Genomic DNA, 15,440 nt, shown 5'->3' with positions numbered 1-15,440 from the left:
AAAAAAAAAAAAACAGAAAAAGAAAATCACTTCCGGTAAATAAAAGAACATATCTAAAGAGAATGATTCGGTCAGGTTAACTTACCTGTAATTTTGTTGAGACCCAATCGTAGCACGACGCGTTACTTAAAAGAACAAATAATTAGATGCCTTCTGTCTATTTTGGATCGGGGTTTGGGCCCCTAGAAAACGCAGCGTTTCGTCACTGTCCCCATTTGCTGGGGAAGCCATCAAACCAAGAGCATCATCAATTGGTTCCCGTTTAACCAGACAGATAATTACATCCTTTTCATAGAGCTTTTTCTTCTTTCTAAAAGATTAGGCTTATCCAAATGACATCAGAACAGTGCCAACTTTAGCAAAGATAACGTAAATACAACCATCTAGAGAGAAACTAAGCTTTGGCAGAAGAATGCAATTCGCATTGGATAATCAAATGTCCAATCCAGAATAATCTTAGACAGTTTTCATTGATACATTGGCTTTATTATCTACCGATTTCTTTTCCAACTTGAATGCAGCAAATATGGATTCAGTGTGGCCAACAATACTATTATGAGTGCTGTGACTCGTTTGCAATGAGGAACGCCTTAATATTTCCAGCAACTGAGCTCGAGAACTCGTTTCCGTTTCATCTTTTCTAGGCTGAGAAGTTGATTTGATTTGTGAGTTAGTAAACTTGGCTGATGCAGTTTTGGTTGGCCGATGCTCCCTTTGGACCTGCATATGTAAGACAAAGATATTTCTAGCAGTCTAATGTCAAGAAATTCAATGGCAGCACAACTATAGCAATTAGCAATCAAATGTTTGAGGTACTAGGGATTATAACCAATGTTACTTGCACTCAAGAGGTGAGTGCCAGATGTTGGAATGTGTCCAACATGAATAACTTCGGATTTTTCTAAGATTATCCTTAAGTTTTAAGTGTCAAACTTCCATAACCATGTCAAAAACCATGGATACTTCCAGGAATATGAAGATAAGCTAGAAAATTTGCTGTAATTAAGCTTACCAGATCAGAAGAATTTTCTGCAACTGAGGTTGTGCTTCTGCTATTGCTGTCTTCACGTTCAAATACAAAAGAACGCAAGATGCCTGATCCATGCTTGCTAGATGAAGATATAGAACAGTTTGACCCCCGACCTATGAAAGATGACTGCAATATTTACCAAGGACAAAGTTAAACTTAGTTGTCTCGGAAATTGAAATCTCATTCCACAATGTCCTACTCATCTATATAAATGCATACGGTCACAAAAGGAAAAGATGACTAAAATCCTATTATGCCTAAGATGTAAAGTAGAGGACCCTATCATGCCTAAGATAAAAAAGGGGCTTGAATAGCCCCAGATAGAAGTCAAACTAGATGCTAAATTATATGAGAAGCCAAAGAAGCTTGCAGAAGGAGCTCAGATTCATTTAGTGCTTTGTTTTGGTAGTGAAGGGACGTGTCAAACAGAATGTGCATGAAGCACAGTTATCCAGTAAAATCTGGGAGTAAAGTCAAAGGCCAAATAAGTTATTAGATTAGGCGTACTGAAATATAACACCAGTAGAGGCTCCTTTCCTTATACTAAATGCCACTTTTTCAAGTCATCAGAGTTTCTTATAATAAATGCCAACAGACTCAAAATCCAAAAAGACTGCAAACTAGTTTACCTTTGAGGACACATTCCCTTGTTTTCCCATGAACAGCATATTAGAAAAGGCTGCCAAAAACAAGAACAATGGTGATGACAAAAACATGTTATTTATTTTTATAGCAAAACAACCTCAGCTGGGGAAATGCATATAGCTTATCAAGACCAATTCATTGATAAGAATCTTACATGATGGTTTGGCTTTTCTTCTAATGTCAGGCATATTATTCACTTTCTTTATATAACCAAAGAGTTCTTTGGACCTTGCATCCGCAGTTGGTGGCAAGAGCTCAGCCTGCTGATTCTGTTCCATGTCTCTTTATTTAGTTGTTATCTCATGATCAGAGCAATAAAGAAACAAAAGATACATAAATATGACCAAAAAAAAGTTATTCATGCCCAAATCTAAAACTACTAATAACTCACAGCTTTCTCAGACAAGCACTGTTCAGCAAGCTTTTTTTCCACTTCCTCATCATCAGATGATATATACATGTCATCTTTATCTGTAAACATTTGTGGTATCATTTCCTTTATCTTCTTTATATGCATGCGCAAATTTGTCGGAGGTAAATCTTCTGTGGTTTCAACAAAATCCTCTTCCTCTTCATCAGTTTCATCTTCTTCCTCAAATCCTTCCTCATCAAGCAAGGTTGTTTCTCTCTGCTTCGGACCCCATCTCCGCAATAAGTTCTCTGTTTTAGCAGCATCCTGTCGGTCAAACAACTTCTGATGGAGTTCCATGCGCTTTTCAATATCACTTTGCTTTTCTTCATATGTAGTTGCTATCATATCCCTAAGTTCCTCTAAATCTTCACTATCTTCATCTTCTTCATTGTCATCATCCTGGAAGGGAAGTAAGTCATTATCACTGTCATCTTCTTCTTCAGCTTCTTGATCAATAAATGCTTTAACAGGATCACCATTAGCCGTTGGAGACAAATCAGCAGATCTATGTGGTTGGGGATCAATGTTCTCCTTGTCATTGTCCTCCTCATCAGATGACCTACAACAAACAAGGTGACAAACTGTACAGATTAGAGCAAACAAAATTTATGTAAGGCAACAATTGATTCACTTTTACAAGATATAATCAATATAATTTTGCACATATGATGAATTCATTCCAATTCCTAGCAAATTCTCATGTATAAAAATAAAACTAACTTCAAAAAAAATGCTACACTTCTTCCGTTGGGTAAACAATTAAAAGTAACAAAAAAGGGCCTTGAAATATGTGACAGAAGCTGATAGATGGAGTTGTTATACAAATACTGTAAGAAAGCTTCTGCGCAAAAGCACTATCCTGAGGATTAATGCTGCTATGAATGCAGATGATAAGACCACTAAAATTAAATGACATCATTGTAAAAACAAATAGAAGAAAGTATAAGACTTACATGTCATCAGCAGGAGCAGAGTCGAGCTTTAAGTTCAGAGCAAGCATGGATGGTGCCAGAACTTCTTCTAAAGGGCTCTTAGGGGTCTCCTCTGCGAAATCATCTTTAGAGTCACTTGTTTGGGAATCAGAAAATAGATCCTACAATATGCAAAGAGACAAGCAATCAGAATTTCATCCATAAGTGGCACTTCTTCAACCAATGAGATGTGAGAGGGAGAAAAGAAACCTGAGTATCATCTATAGCAGCTCGAAATGCTTGTTTAGGCTCCTCATCAACAGCCTGTAATGTAACAGGTGCTACTATCAGAACGCACATAAGTCCACCTTAACATAATGCAAAACTCATCTGACTTGAATTATCAGACTGATAATCTCATGGAAACCCCAATTGCCACAAGGAATTAACCTTCCATGGCCATTAAAATAAAAGTGAAAGCGTACACTAGGCACCGTATTCAGATGGAAATATGACAACCAAATATTATGTGAAAATAATTTCATGTTATTTCAAATCCAAAAATATAGAATGGCAGATCAAGTTTGCTATCTTGGTCATTAGGAGAAACATCATTCCCCAACTTCAAAAGGATGCAAGCTCATAGCTCATACACATGTAATTGAAGTTTACCATCTACCAGAAAACTGTTTGCAAATTTTAAAATCATGAAATGTATGAAATTCCTGATGTACAATTATCAGATCCATCACTGAAACACAACATGAATAACTCACCATCCCTGGTGAAAGTTTTTCATGACTTGAGACATTCGCAACACTTTCTATTTCATCAGCAGACAAGGTATCTGAAATCCCATGATTTGTAATTCCCTTCTCACTTCCAACTTCCACAGCCTCATCATGGCCGCTCCCCTCATTAGCAACAAGCTCTGCCATATCCTTGTTTGAAAAACCATCATGATCATCAACAACAAAATATGTCCTGAGAAACGTGACAACTTAGTATAACCATCTATAAATTGGCAAACACTTAAAAATATAGAGGGGCGAAACAAAAAGTTAACCACTCACTTTTTTGAAACCTCAAGCTTTCTTCGCCGAATCTTCTCCAAAACTGATGATATGGGTTTCTGAACCAACAGTGCTGGTTTAAAGGCAGCATCTCTAGTTTCTATCCCAAAGTAATACATAATTCAAGAATTAAAAAATGACTAATTCAAATCAATTATGTATGTTTACAGAAACCCATGCTTGTTTATAATACCTCGTAGTAGTCTCTGAGATTCAGCACGAAGTTGGGCAAGATGTTCTCTTCTTTCCTTTAAAAAGACCACGGCAACCAAATAAAGAAAAATCAGCATACAAGTAATTTATATATAAAAAAAGATTATATTATATTGCTGATTGTGTTCTAAAAATAAAGGAAATATTTCTTCCTACCTTCGATGTTCTTCTTTCTGGTAACAAAGGCATCTCCTCATCACCATCGCCTTTGACTCTCTTTTTCTTTTTCTTCTCTCTATTCTCTAATTCGTCCAAACTAGGCCGTTTCTTTTCTGACTCCTCCCTTTCCGAATCCCTAATTTCCATCTCTCGGCTCTGATCTTCACCATCTCCATCAACTTCCTCGGTCAGGGAATCAAAATCCAACGTCCGCTTAGCAACTGAACCCGACCACTTTTCCTCGACAGGCAACTCACCAAAGCCGGAAGTGAATTCATCTTCCTCATCGGAACCCTCGAACCCCGATCTAGATCCCGATCTCGGTTCATCAATAGCTTGGCCGTCGGATATATCGAAATCTAGTTCCTCAAATTGAGACGGATTCTCAGCAACCGTTTTGACCTTCTTCAATCGCTTCAACTTTCTCCCAGGAACAGGAGAAGCTGGCGCGTCGGACGGTGATACAAGTTCTAGATCCTCGCCGCTGTTCATCTCGACTGCTCTCTTTTTCTTCTGGACGTAGGTGGAGGAGAGAGAGTTTGGATTTTGGTTATTGATATGGGAATGCCGAAATGTTGAGGACTGTGGATCCAGACTGGTTCGTTTCAAAATTGGAAACTGGAAGGCGGCAAATGTTTTCAAACATTTGGATGGCAATTCGCCAGGGCGCGATTTGGCTTGGAAAATTTTGTTGCTTTAGCGCGGGAACGTAAGCGGTTGGCCTTTTCGATTTGGGCTTGACGATGGGTTAAAATTAGGAAAATTACGCTTTTACCACTTTGCGGGAAAATTGGCCTACTAATTGCTGCACTTAAAAAGTTTCGAATGTCGGATTATCATTAATGGGCTTAATGGCCCTTAGAAAGCCTTCTCCTGCTTCTAGGAAACCATAAGCGAAGCCCGAAATCTATAGCAACATCCCAGCAAAGCAGATGGACTTTAGCTGATAATACATTCAGGCTTCCTGGGAACCATGCCCTTCATATTTGTCCATCCATTCAGAACCCCAGAAGACCAAAATTGGCATGCGTTACTTCTACACTTCATAACCCAAAATGCCTCTGTGAATAAAAGTATCTTTCCGCAGCTCTGTTTCTGATTCAATGACTGGCATGTTCTTATCATAAAAGTGGAGGACAAAGCCAAGAAAATACTAAGGTATTGCAAGAATGGGGACCTGATATTCAAAATTGATAAATGAGTAGTACAACGTTGGTACAGCCAACGAAACAGAGTAATCAGCCCATTATAGATGGTAAATCAGGAGCAAAACTATGTTCTGAAACACTATTGAATAGGCAGCTTGCAATAAGCCGTTTGTCGAAATGTATATACTTCAAACATGCAAATGGATAAGATTGGTGAACAATAAATCACATTTCCAAATCCCAAGTACTCTCAGCAACAATTTTGGGGACCTTAGATTCTTCAGCCAGGTTGATGGAAGCAGAAATCTGGAAAAAAAAAAAATAACAAATTGGATGATGATTAGAAATCATCTCAGGCAAGGCTTAAAGTACCTTATATCAAACAAATTGTATCAAGACATCAGCTTCATTTCTAACTAACACATCACACCTAACATACCATGTTTATGAAACACAAATAATTTTAGCAAATTTCATAATCATATCAGCACAATAGGTCTTTTACCTCCATTTCTTTTCCCTGTTTTTTTTTTTTTTGGATAGATGAAGAACAAAATCACGAAAGAGACACCAAGTTAATTTCTAAAGAAAGAGTTCTATGAAATCCATACCATCTTGACTGTCTATTGATTACTGCCAATAATACCAAAATTAAACCATGGAAAACCAATTATCTAAGAGCTTTCCAAATAAGTAATTCTTCCCTTCCATTTCTTTCTCTTCACAACAACCAAACAATAGAAAGAGGGATCAAATCTACAACTTTTCTTCGATTTGTACAAGAGGTTACACCTTTCCAAACCTCTTCAGTTGAACCAGCTGTCACCAAAGAATGCCTAAGATTGCAGAAGCTGAAGGCCAAAGCTATCTCACCAAGGCAAGTAAGAGGAAGATTATTAATTGATTACACAACTGCCTTGTATAGAAAATATTTCATTAGCCAAAATTTTGCCCTGTTTTGGATTGTTACCAATAGTTTCGTTCCCATGTAGCCTCCCAAGCAAAGGAAGCAACCTTAGTTGGAACCCTTGTCTCTCATCACCACAAAAGACCCTCTCATATGTCTCCATATAGGATGGTCCCTTTCACAAGACATCCACTCCTTAACCTAGAGCATATCATCTACAATCTCCTTGGTCAAAGAAAAGTACTAGTTCAACCTGATGCAGCATAAAGAATGCATCCACACGAGTATCCTCCCAACAAACCACCAATGTCTCTGCCTTAAAGCAACATGACCTAACTTCATCTTTTGACATCATTATTTAATGTGTTAAAAGTAAAATAAGATATGCTGGCATTTTATTTCAATCTCTAAATGCCTGGTCATTAAAAAAAAGGCCTTGGCTTAAATAATAGAAATAACATGCATATACAGAAAAGACATAAGCAATATGATCAAGCAATCCAAAGCCTTGCTTGCTCCAAGGTCTTCTCAAACATTTCAAGCAGCATTCAAGCAGTTAGTTGCAATGACTACATTCTACATCCACTTCGAACAATAGAAGACTGAATCAACAAAAGGGAAAAGTTTCTCCTGATTGCAGGATGTAACTTAAGGCCACAGTTATCCATTTATCTTCCTCAGAACCACACCAGGTATCTATGTTTTAGTAAAACACCCTCTTGCGGCAGATGTGTTCTCAAACTACTTAGGCTTCATTTTTCATTTTTACACTCAATTTATTGAACAATCCTTCGAATCGTCATAAGACATAAATAGTTCATTCCCACCAAATTCTTTGCTGAAAAATGACAAGTTATCTTATGAACCTTAATTCACTTCTGCCCTCTAAAACTACAATTTCACAACCACATCAGTGACTTGGAATTTTCTTTACCAAGTGCAGGAGTTAGATTAATCAGTCAAGTCAGATTGAAAACCCAATCTCAGAATAGGAATGGTACATTTCAATTTCAATACTCTACTACACTGTTCCCATGCATAACCCAAAGAGTACCCACGAGATAATGTGCAATGGAAACATTCAAATTTCAATAAAATAATCAAACAAAAGATAAAGAGAGAACTGTCTAGTTGGCTACCTTAAAAGTCCCATTAAACTTTGAATTTCTCGACCACTCCAAAGCCAAGTCCCTGCTCCATGTCTGATACGTCGCCTTAAAAACATCGTCGTATACTCTCTTCGAAATTGCAAAATCCCACGCATTCTTCCCCAAATCATAACTCGGCTCGAAAGTAGTTACTCCTCCGTGCACGTAACTGTACTTGAGCTTACAATTCCTCGTACCAAACGTGTAATTAGCTGACAACTTGTTAGCAGAATCGAACGCGAGTGCCCCGTCCACCACCGTCCGGTTATCCCCTCTGCTGTGAATGTAAGTAAGCTTCAACGGCTTCTCCACAACCCTAACCGTGTTCATAAACTGAAACCGAAAATCCTGCCCCCAAAAGAACAATACAAAAAATCAAATAACTAACAAGTCAGTGATAAATTAAAGACGTAGTACTAGTATAGTTTTCAATTTAAACGTGCCTTCTTGGGGACGTCATAGTCGACGATGAAGAACCCGGGTTTTTCAACGGATAAAGTCAAACCGTTCAGGCTAGGACCATTGACGACAGTGGCGTCAGTCATGGAGGCGCGTAGCTTGACATCGCCCGCGCCGACGGCTATAGTAGCGGCGGCGGTGCTCTTGTCATTCGTGTATCTGCCTTTCAAAGACGCCTTCATTTCTTACGGGAGGTACAAGGAACCGAGACAATCGGGGAGAGGTTGGTGCCGTGATGGAAATGTCGAGAGGTTTTTCTTTTCTTTTTATTTCCTTGTCTTTTGTAATTTTGCTATCCAGAAAAATACATTTTTTGGCGCACCTTTGCAGCTTGGCAGCTCGAGCCCTCAATTTGGACCTTGGGGTTTTCTGTGGGCTGCAGATTATGGAAATTTGAGCCCTTGGCACATGCTTATGAGGCAGACCAATGGGCCCCTTATTGTAACCTTATTCTTTTTTCCGAAAAATCTTAAATTTCGTTATTTCGATAATGAAATTTGTATTGTTACACACGTACACATAATATATATATATATATTTATAAAAATTTAAGTATAAATTGATAAAATATTAACATATTGATAAATTAAATAATATCATTTTTTATTAAATTAAATATTATGATAAGAAAAAAATAGAAATTTATTTATTTTTTTCACTAATCACTTACATATATCCTTATGCTAAAAAATGGAAGTGAGGCGTCATTTGCTGTTATAAAGAAGGGTTGTAGGCTTATAGCTACTTCCCTTTTTTTTCCCTTTCATCTTATATTATCTTCACTTGTGAAAGAAATGAATATTAGCAAACCTACCAACCTTTGATTTCTCATTCATATTCCCTTTGGTACTAAAGAATGCACATGGTTGCTTCATTTCTTGTTACTCTTCTATAAACATTTTATTCTCTCATTTTCCTCCTAAAGAATTTCATAACCGTTTTTTTATTCAAATACCCACACCCAAATTGATTAATATATAACGATTTCAAGTAGAGAGTATCCTAACCGTCAAATTTAAATTTTATCCTAAACTATATCCAGTAATAATTTTTTATCTAAAACCTATTTATAACAATTCAAAACCACAATAAAAATTGAGTTAAATACGTGAGTAAAACTTGCTGACTATCATTTATAATTGTGATTATTCCTTTCATGTTTTTTTTTTTTAATTTACCTATCTTTTTCATTCATTTTAAAATGTTATCACTCCAAGCAAATATCGGTTAAGTCATCCAAAGAAAAAGAAATAAAAAAAAAAGGATAAGATGCTAATTATAATGGGTCAGGAGCCTTGAACCCAAAATTGCCTTAACCCGGCCACGTAAGGAAATTCAGAGTGGGTGAGCCCGGTTGCCTGAATATACGTACGAATAATGACGTGGCGAATATCCAATATCACCATCAGATCCAGCGGTAAACGTTACTATCACGACGTCAAGATATCATGCGCGCGCGACGTACGCAAACCCAGCCTTTTTCCTACTTCATTTCGTCGAAGATCCATTCAAGGCTTCGCGCTCATTTTCAGTTCCCGCCACCAACAATTTGGCGCGAGGTCATAAACGATAAATCCCATTTTATTTCACAAACGAGCCCTATCACTTATTTGTTGTTCACTCTAACTAATTCGAAATCGCAATTTCACGAGCCTCTAGTCGTTTTCTCCCAGTCTCTTTATCCGGCGTAGGAAAGTCTCCGATCTCGGGTGAGTTGAAGCTCGACTTTCTTTTTATTTTTTCCCTTTGGATTTGACTGTCTAGATTTGTAAACCGCATTCAACTGTTTAACGATAACTAGATCTGGAAATTTTAGATCTTACTTCTCTGTTTCAGACATTGTTCGCTAGTTCTGGTGTCGGTTCTAAATCCGATTTAACATAGGTAATTAGCATCAGTGAGCTAGGAGAAGAACTCAATAGTGTACTGGCTTTTGTTATTCATTTAGTTTGTTTAATACTTATATGATTTATGTCGGTAAGGAATAAATCGTTTGGTTTTGTGAAATTGTGCCTTTTGAAATGAGCAGGGCATTGTTTTTGGCATTATTAGCTCACGCGTCGCTTAGTCCCATGAACCTTTGGCGGTCTTGCCAATGGAACTAACAGTGCACAGTTTGTTTGTTCTTGGATTGTCGACATTTTCAAAATCCACTCAAAGATAGGATCATAGGAAGCAGGATTGTGCATTTTTTCTTTTACATTTTAAGTTTTGTTTTGCCTGTCACGACATTCTTGTGCTCAGAAGTTGTTTCTAACACTACCTTACCACTCGAAAGTTGGTTGAAAGGGAGAGAAAACAAACAGTAAGAAGTTTCTGGTGTAATTTTGAGTTATTCCAATGTTGCTTCCAATGTTTTGGCAGATGATGAAGAATTGGATATAATATGTGTGACTTGCTGTTTTTTAATTTTTGGTTTCTTATTATTAATTCGTTTGCTTGTTCATCTGAAATAAGGGGTTCTCAGTGTTCGACCTTACATGTATTGCTTTTTTCCTTTGTGTGTGGGGTGTGTGGATTGGAGAAATGGGGATTTCTATTTTCTCCTAGAAAAACTAGACTAGCAATGTTTCATCTTGTCATGTAACTAGGGCTTTGTTTACTTATGAATAGTTTCTGAAGAAAGGAATATTTTACAAAAATGCAGGCAAGCATTTAAGTCTAGTGTTGAATCTAATGGAGTTAAGGAGCTCGACCCATTTGCACTTTATCCAGGCCATTAAAGGTGGCTCAGTGGCAAAGTTCATAAATGTGGATACTCGTGGGCGACCAACACTCAAATTTAAGGAAATCAAGGAAATATTGAATTTAAGGGACGCCATATATCATAATCAAGCTCCAAAAATCCACCTAAGGGATGACTTGGAGAGCTCGCCAACAAAATGTTGTGTGGTCAAGGTGGAGAGCCCAGACTCACCTTTGGTGAGAGGTATAAAAATCAAAACTGAACCTGAAGCATCTGATTTTAACTGCAACAATGACGGCAGGGGAGGAAATAATGACCTGGATGATCTTAGCTTTGGCAATATGACGCTGAAACAGATTCAAAAGAGATGTAAAACAAAGAAAAGGAAACGCTTGAACTCTGTTGGTTTAAATGAGGAAACCGTGGAAACTTGGTCTAGTGCAAAATATGAATTTCCTAACTTTCAGCACAAGGATGATGAATATGATCTTGAAGAGCCTATCATCAGTTGGAAATCTAAACTGTCCAACAATATGAAGAGTAAGAAGAAGTGTTTGAGGAAAAGCGTCTCTGCTTCATCTCCTAATGCCATGCCTGCAGTTAAATCTGAGCAGGTTAATAGTGGTGAAGATTTCCTGCAACCAAACGGGAATTGGCCTGCACCTATTGATGTTAAAGTTGAGGTTCCTGGGCCTGGTTACTCGGGCCAAACCTTTTTCAGTGATACCTATGTTTCTGATTTTAGTTGCAGTCAGCAAGTGGATTCTTTTGTTACTGTATCTAATGAGGTTCCTGAAACTACAAATGTACATATTCTGGAGACTGAAGTGCCTAATCCTACAAAAGAACCTCAATTCTGTTCTCTTAATGAAGTGTCCTATGAATATATGGAAAATCCTGTGTCCAAGTTTGAGGTGGGGGATTCTGGTTGGGAAATTATTAAGGTAGACAGTCCAGAAATAATAAGTTACGAGTATTCAGACTTACCAGAATTTAAGAAAGAAGATTATATCATCTATTCCCTTCCCTATGATGTCTCCTCAGAACCAATGTCTCCAACTAAGGATTATAGCTGTGACATTCATGATAGCTGCCAAAGTAATTCTACCAATCATGAGATGCCATGGCAGACAAGCAGTTATAGTTTGATTCAAGTTCCTGAGACAACCATTGCTTGTGGTTTGGAAACGGTGGTCTCGTTGTATCCCATAGAAGAACCTGTATCTCATGTTCCGAAAGGGCTGTCCTATGATTATATGGAAGATGCTGATCCTAAATTTGATGTCAGGTTTTCTGGTTGGGAGATTGTAAAGGTAGATAGTCCAGAAACAATCAGTTATCAATGTTTGGATTTGCAAGAATTTGGAAGAGAAGGTGCTGTCTACTTGCTACCCTATGATATTTCCTCAGAGTCAATGTCTCCACCAAAGGATCATTGTCCTGATTTCCATGACAGCTTCAAAAGTCATTCTTCTGAGCACAAGATGGCTTGGCAGACAAGCACTTACGGCCAAAACGAAGTGCCTGAGATGGACAGTGATAATAGCCTCCAATGCTCGGAAAATATCAATGAAGGCAGTGGGTGCTTCTTTGAGAGTGGAACTGCACAAGACTGGCCTTCTAATTTTAGAAACGTCGCCATCAGCCCTTCCGGTGAAAACAGCTTGTATTGGAATTCATCATGCTTGAATCATGAGAAACATTCAGTCCATGTTTCTGTTGATTCTCCTTCAGCAAGGAAGCAATCCCTGTCGTCTGCCTTCAGAGCAATCAATTCTTCTGATGAGCCTATTGCATCACCAGGACCTCAAGATTATCATCAATTGAAGCTGCAGCATCGTCCTGAAAGGCTTCTCTCAAGTAGAAAGGTGTCAAAAATATGTTGGATTTCACCCTACTTTTGTTCTGTTCAAGGTTTTTCTAACTAAATGCTTTTACTCTCAGGCCATTTCTCCAACCTCTCAAGAGAGGCTTTGTCAGGCTATGGAGTTAACTGGGTTGGATGATAAAGAGCGTCACCGTAAGTTAGCTAAAGTTGGCTATTAGATTGGAATTTTAACTTGTATCTCCTGCTTTTTAAAATGGTCTTCATATTGAAACTCGCTTATTAATATTAATTGACAGCTTGATCATAATTTGTGGAACAAATTAGTTGTAGCCTGGTAGAATTCTGGGAACATATGTTTTGTCTGCAAAAGTGAGCTAGGAAAAAGTATTATTAAAGTGGAATTATTCTACTGCAACCGATATTACTTCTCTTTCATGTTTTATGCAGTCAACTTGTTGGCGTTTGGAGCATGAAAATTACTGTGGCTAATGGACAAAAAGAGATTTCTTGATATTCACAAGCATCTTATATCTACTTGGCCTTAAAATTATGAAAGTATCCATTAGGTTTTCCTGTTTAAGGTGATGAAAACTTAAGAAACTTGTTAATTCATGTATTTCAATATTTGCAAAGGAGATTGGAGCAAACTAAGTTATTTGCATTCAAATGCTGTAAACTATTATTGAACTATTCCTGTTTTGTTTATGGAGACTACTTTGTCCTTTTGCACTCCACATCTATTTGACATTAATTCGGTTGTAATGCTATCAGAATGTAGGGGGAAGCTGTATTTTGGAAAGCAGACCAATCATAGGATTTTAAGAGCTGAAGGGCTTGACCAGTTCAGGAGAGATGGAGCCACCGTCAGCCCAAAGTCAATCATGAGAAAAGAAAAACATAATAAGAAAGGGTCCCCCCCTAAGGGCATTCTCAAGGTTACTCATCCTTCTCGTTCACCATGTATTGGCACTGCATCCACCACTGTCCAACGTTTTTCACAAAGTGCAATAGCATTCTCACAGCGCCAAATGCGGGATATTGAATCTTTAGCAACTAAACTCACAACAGAGTTGAAATCTATGAAAGACATTGTGAAGGGGAAATTGCACTCAGAAGCCTCTCCTGCCACATCTGCAGAAGAAAATGCTGATGAGGTGTGTAACTGTACAACCTTACTGGGTTATCACTGAACAACTTTTTAACACATAAAGTTTGTTAGGGTTATTTTTTCAGTGGTTTCTTCCTATTTGAAGTTCAGTAATAATGTTCTCATTACCTTTTGAAATAAGTCATTCATATCTGGTTAGATGCATGAAGTTATATATCTAACCACACTTCACTACTCTGGCAGGTCAGAATAGCCCTTGAAAATGCAACCAAAGTTGAAGAAACTGCAAGAAAATGGCTTTCTATAATGGCAAGAGATTGCAACCGATTTTGTAAAATCATGGTATGTTTCTCTTTTGATATTACTAAAAGCAGAACAAAGCTAAGAGGAAACACAGTGGGTTGGGATAGAGGGGGTGGGAAATGGAGCGGATGGCAGAACATTTAAAAGCAGGAAGACAGTATGCTTCATGAGCTTTGCTGATTATTTTCATGGTTTGATTGCAGAGATCGACTGGGGACAATACTGCTGCCTCTGAACGTGTAATCCACAAAGAAAGGAAGATTACTTTTGCTGATGAGGCTGGCGGAAAGCTTTGTCATATCAGGGTTTTTAAGGATGACATGTGCACGGCTTCTTTACTAGAGTGCGGCAGTGAATAACATCTTTGAACAGTACCCTTGTTCTTAAATACCAATCCAATTCCACCCATAAAGGAGGCAAATACACGGCGACGCCATTTAGGTATGTGTCCTACTGTATACATGAGTGGAATTGCTGTTACACGAGTTGCTTATCAGCCCAAAACCGGAGATTCGCAACTGCGGAATGTAAGTAAGGGAAAATGGTGAGGAAATAAAGGACTCCATATTTAACTTTAAGCCTTCTTGCTCTGGTTGTGGCGAGGGTGATCTGTTGCCTTTCTTGATTCTCAAGGCTACATATTCTGCCTCTACTGTTTGTTGTGTTCATATATTTTCATTAATTTTGTATTTATTGTATTAAGAGTGGATAGAAAAGGATAATTCTACGACGCTTTTTCCGGTCAAGAAGTCGGAAATCTTTGAGCCTGGGGCGTTCTTATTATAGCTTCCTGCAGTCTGCTTCCTTCATCAGCATGGCTAGCTGGCTAACTGGAAACTGTTACTAATTAAAACCATTACAACATCAATCTACCTCCAAATTCCAGCCATGGTGAGTTCTTATAATCTAATTGCTTGGTTCTAATTATTTTTCTTACTGTTTTCTCTTTGCCCGAGTTAAAAGGTTGGTTGTACCACACCATGTTTTTTATCATTATTTATATCAATATATGTGAAGTATTATTCATTTTAATTTATTGATTTACAGTTTTATTTTACAAAAGATGTTTTTGAAGGTGATTTAAATTTTTATATTTTTAGTATTATTTTAGTATATAATTAATATAAGGTTTATAATTTTTTTTTAGATTTATATTATTTACTTTAATTTTTCTGAGAGTTTTTTTTATGTGAAATTTTATTCTTTTATCTGAAAACATTATCTTAACAATGTAAGATTTACGTTCAAGTGAGATCATGACATTTTTGTTAAAATTTTTTCTTGACAAAAAATTCCTCAAGCTTGAATTTCTTGCCCTATGAAGAAAGAATATACAAAATGCATCGAAATTCCTTCATTTAATTTCCTTTCGGTTCAAAATAAATGCCCTTAAATGCTAGAAAATGATTG

General features: G+C 37.5%; 3 protein-coding genes across 3 annotated transcripts; 1 reads left to right on the top strand and 2 right to left on the bottom strand.

Annotated features, from left to right (window-relative positions):
* Positions 1 to 324: 324 nt before the first annotated feature.
* On the bottom strand, positions 325 to 5,464 carry LOC110416181 (DNA ligase-like protein). The gene is made up of 11 exons (XM_021428064.2): positions 4,441 to 5,464; positions 4,265 to 4,319; positions 4,072 to 4,171; positions 3,775 to 3,982; positions 3,269 to 3,322; positions 3,041 to 3,180; positions 2,067 to 2,646; positions 1,830 to 1,944; positions 1,660 to 1,709; positions 1,013 to 1,156; positions 325 to 720 (listed from the first exon to the last, which is right to left on the bottom strand). The coding sequence occupies exons 1-11, from the start codon at positions 4,933 to 4,935 to the stop codon at positions 457 to 459; spliced, it is 2,205 nt and encodes a 734-aa protein (XP_021283739.1). The 5' UTR covers positions 4,936 to 5,464; the 3' UTR covers positions 325 to 456.
* A 140-nt stretch (positions 5,465 to 5,604) lies between these two features.
* Positions 5,605 to 8,406, bottom strand: LOC110416184 (outer envelope pore protein 24A, chloroplastic-like). Its single transcript, XM_021428067.1, has 3 exons — positions 8,090 to 8,406; positions 7,638 to 7,994; positions 5,605 to 5,897 (listed from the first exon to the last, which is right to left on the bottom strand). The coding sequence occupies exons 1-3, from the start codon at positions 8,285 to 8,287 to the stop codon at positions 5,817 to 5,819; spliced, it is 636 nt and encodes a 211-aa protein (XP_021283742.1). The 5' UTR covers positions 8,288 to 8,406; the 3' UTR covers positions 5,605 to 5,816.
* Positions 8,407 to 9,632: 1,226 nt separating this feature from the next.
* Positions 9,633 to 15,089, top strand: LOC110416714 (uncharacterized). Its single transcript, XM_021428774.2, has 6 exons — positions 9,633 to 9,814; positions 10,753 to 12,659; positions 12,736 to 12,811; positions 13,391 to 13,773; positions 13,971 to 14,069; positions 14,234 to 15,089. Exons 2-6 carry the CDS (start codon positions 10,782 to 10,784, stop codon positions 14,387 to 14,389), a joined length of 2,592 nt encoding a protein of 863 aa, XP_021284449.1. The 5' UTR covers positions 9,633 to 9,814; positions 10,753 to 10,781; the 3' UTR covers positions 14,390 to 15,089.
* The last annotated feature ends 351 nt before the right edge of the window (positions 15,090 to 15,440 follow it).

The sequence above is a fragment of the Theobroma umbraticum genome, unplaced genomic scaffold (assembly GCF_002168275.2).
Source record: "Theobroma umbraticum cultivar Fairchild unplaced genomic scaffold, ASM216827v3 scaffold_51.0, whole genome shotgun sequence".
In the NCBI taxonomy this organism is placed as follows: Eukaryota; Viridiplantae; Streptophyta; class Magnoliopsida; order Malvales; family Malvaceae; genus Theobroma; species Theobroma umbraticum.
The sequence above is the reverse complement of the archived record's forward strand: the minus strand, read 5'-3'. Positions and strand labels throughout refer to the sequence as shown.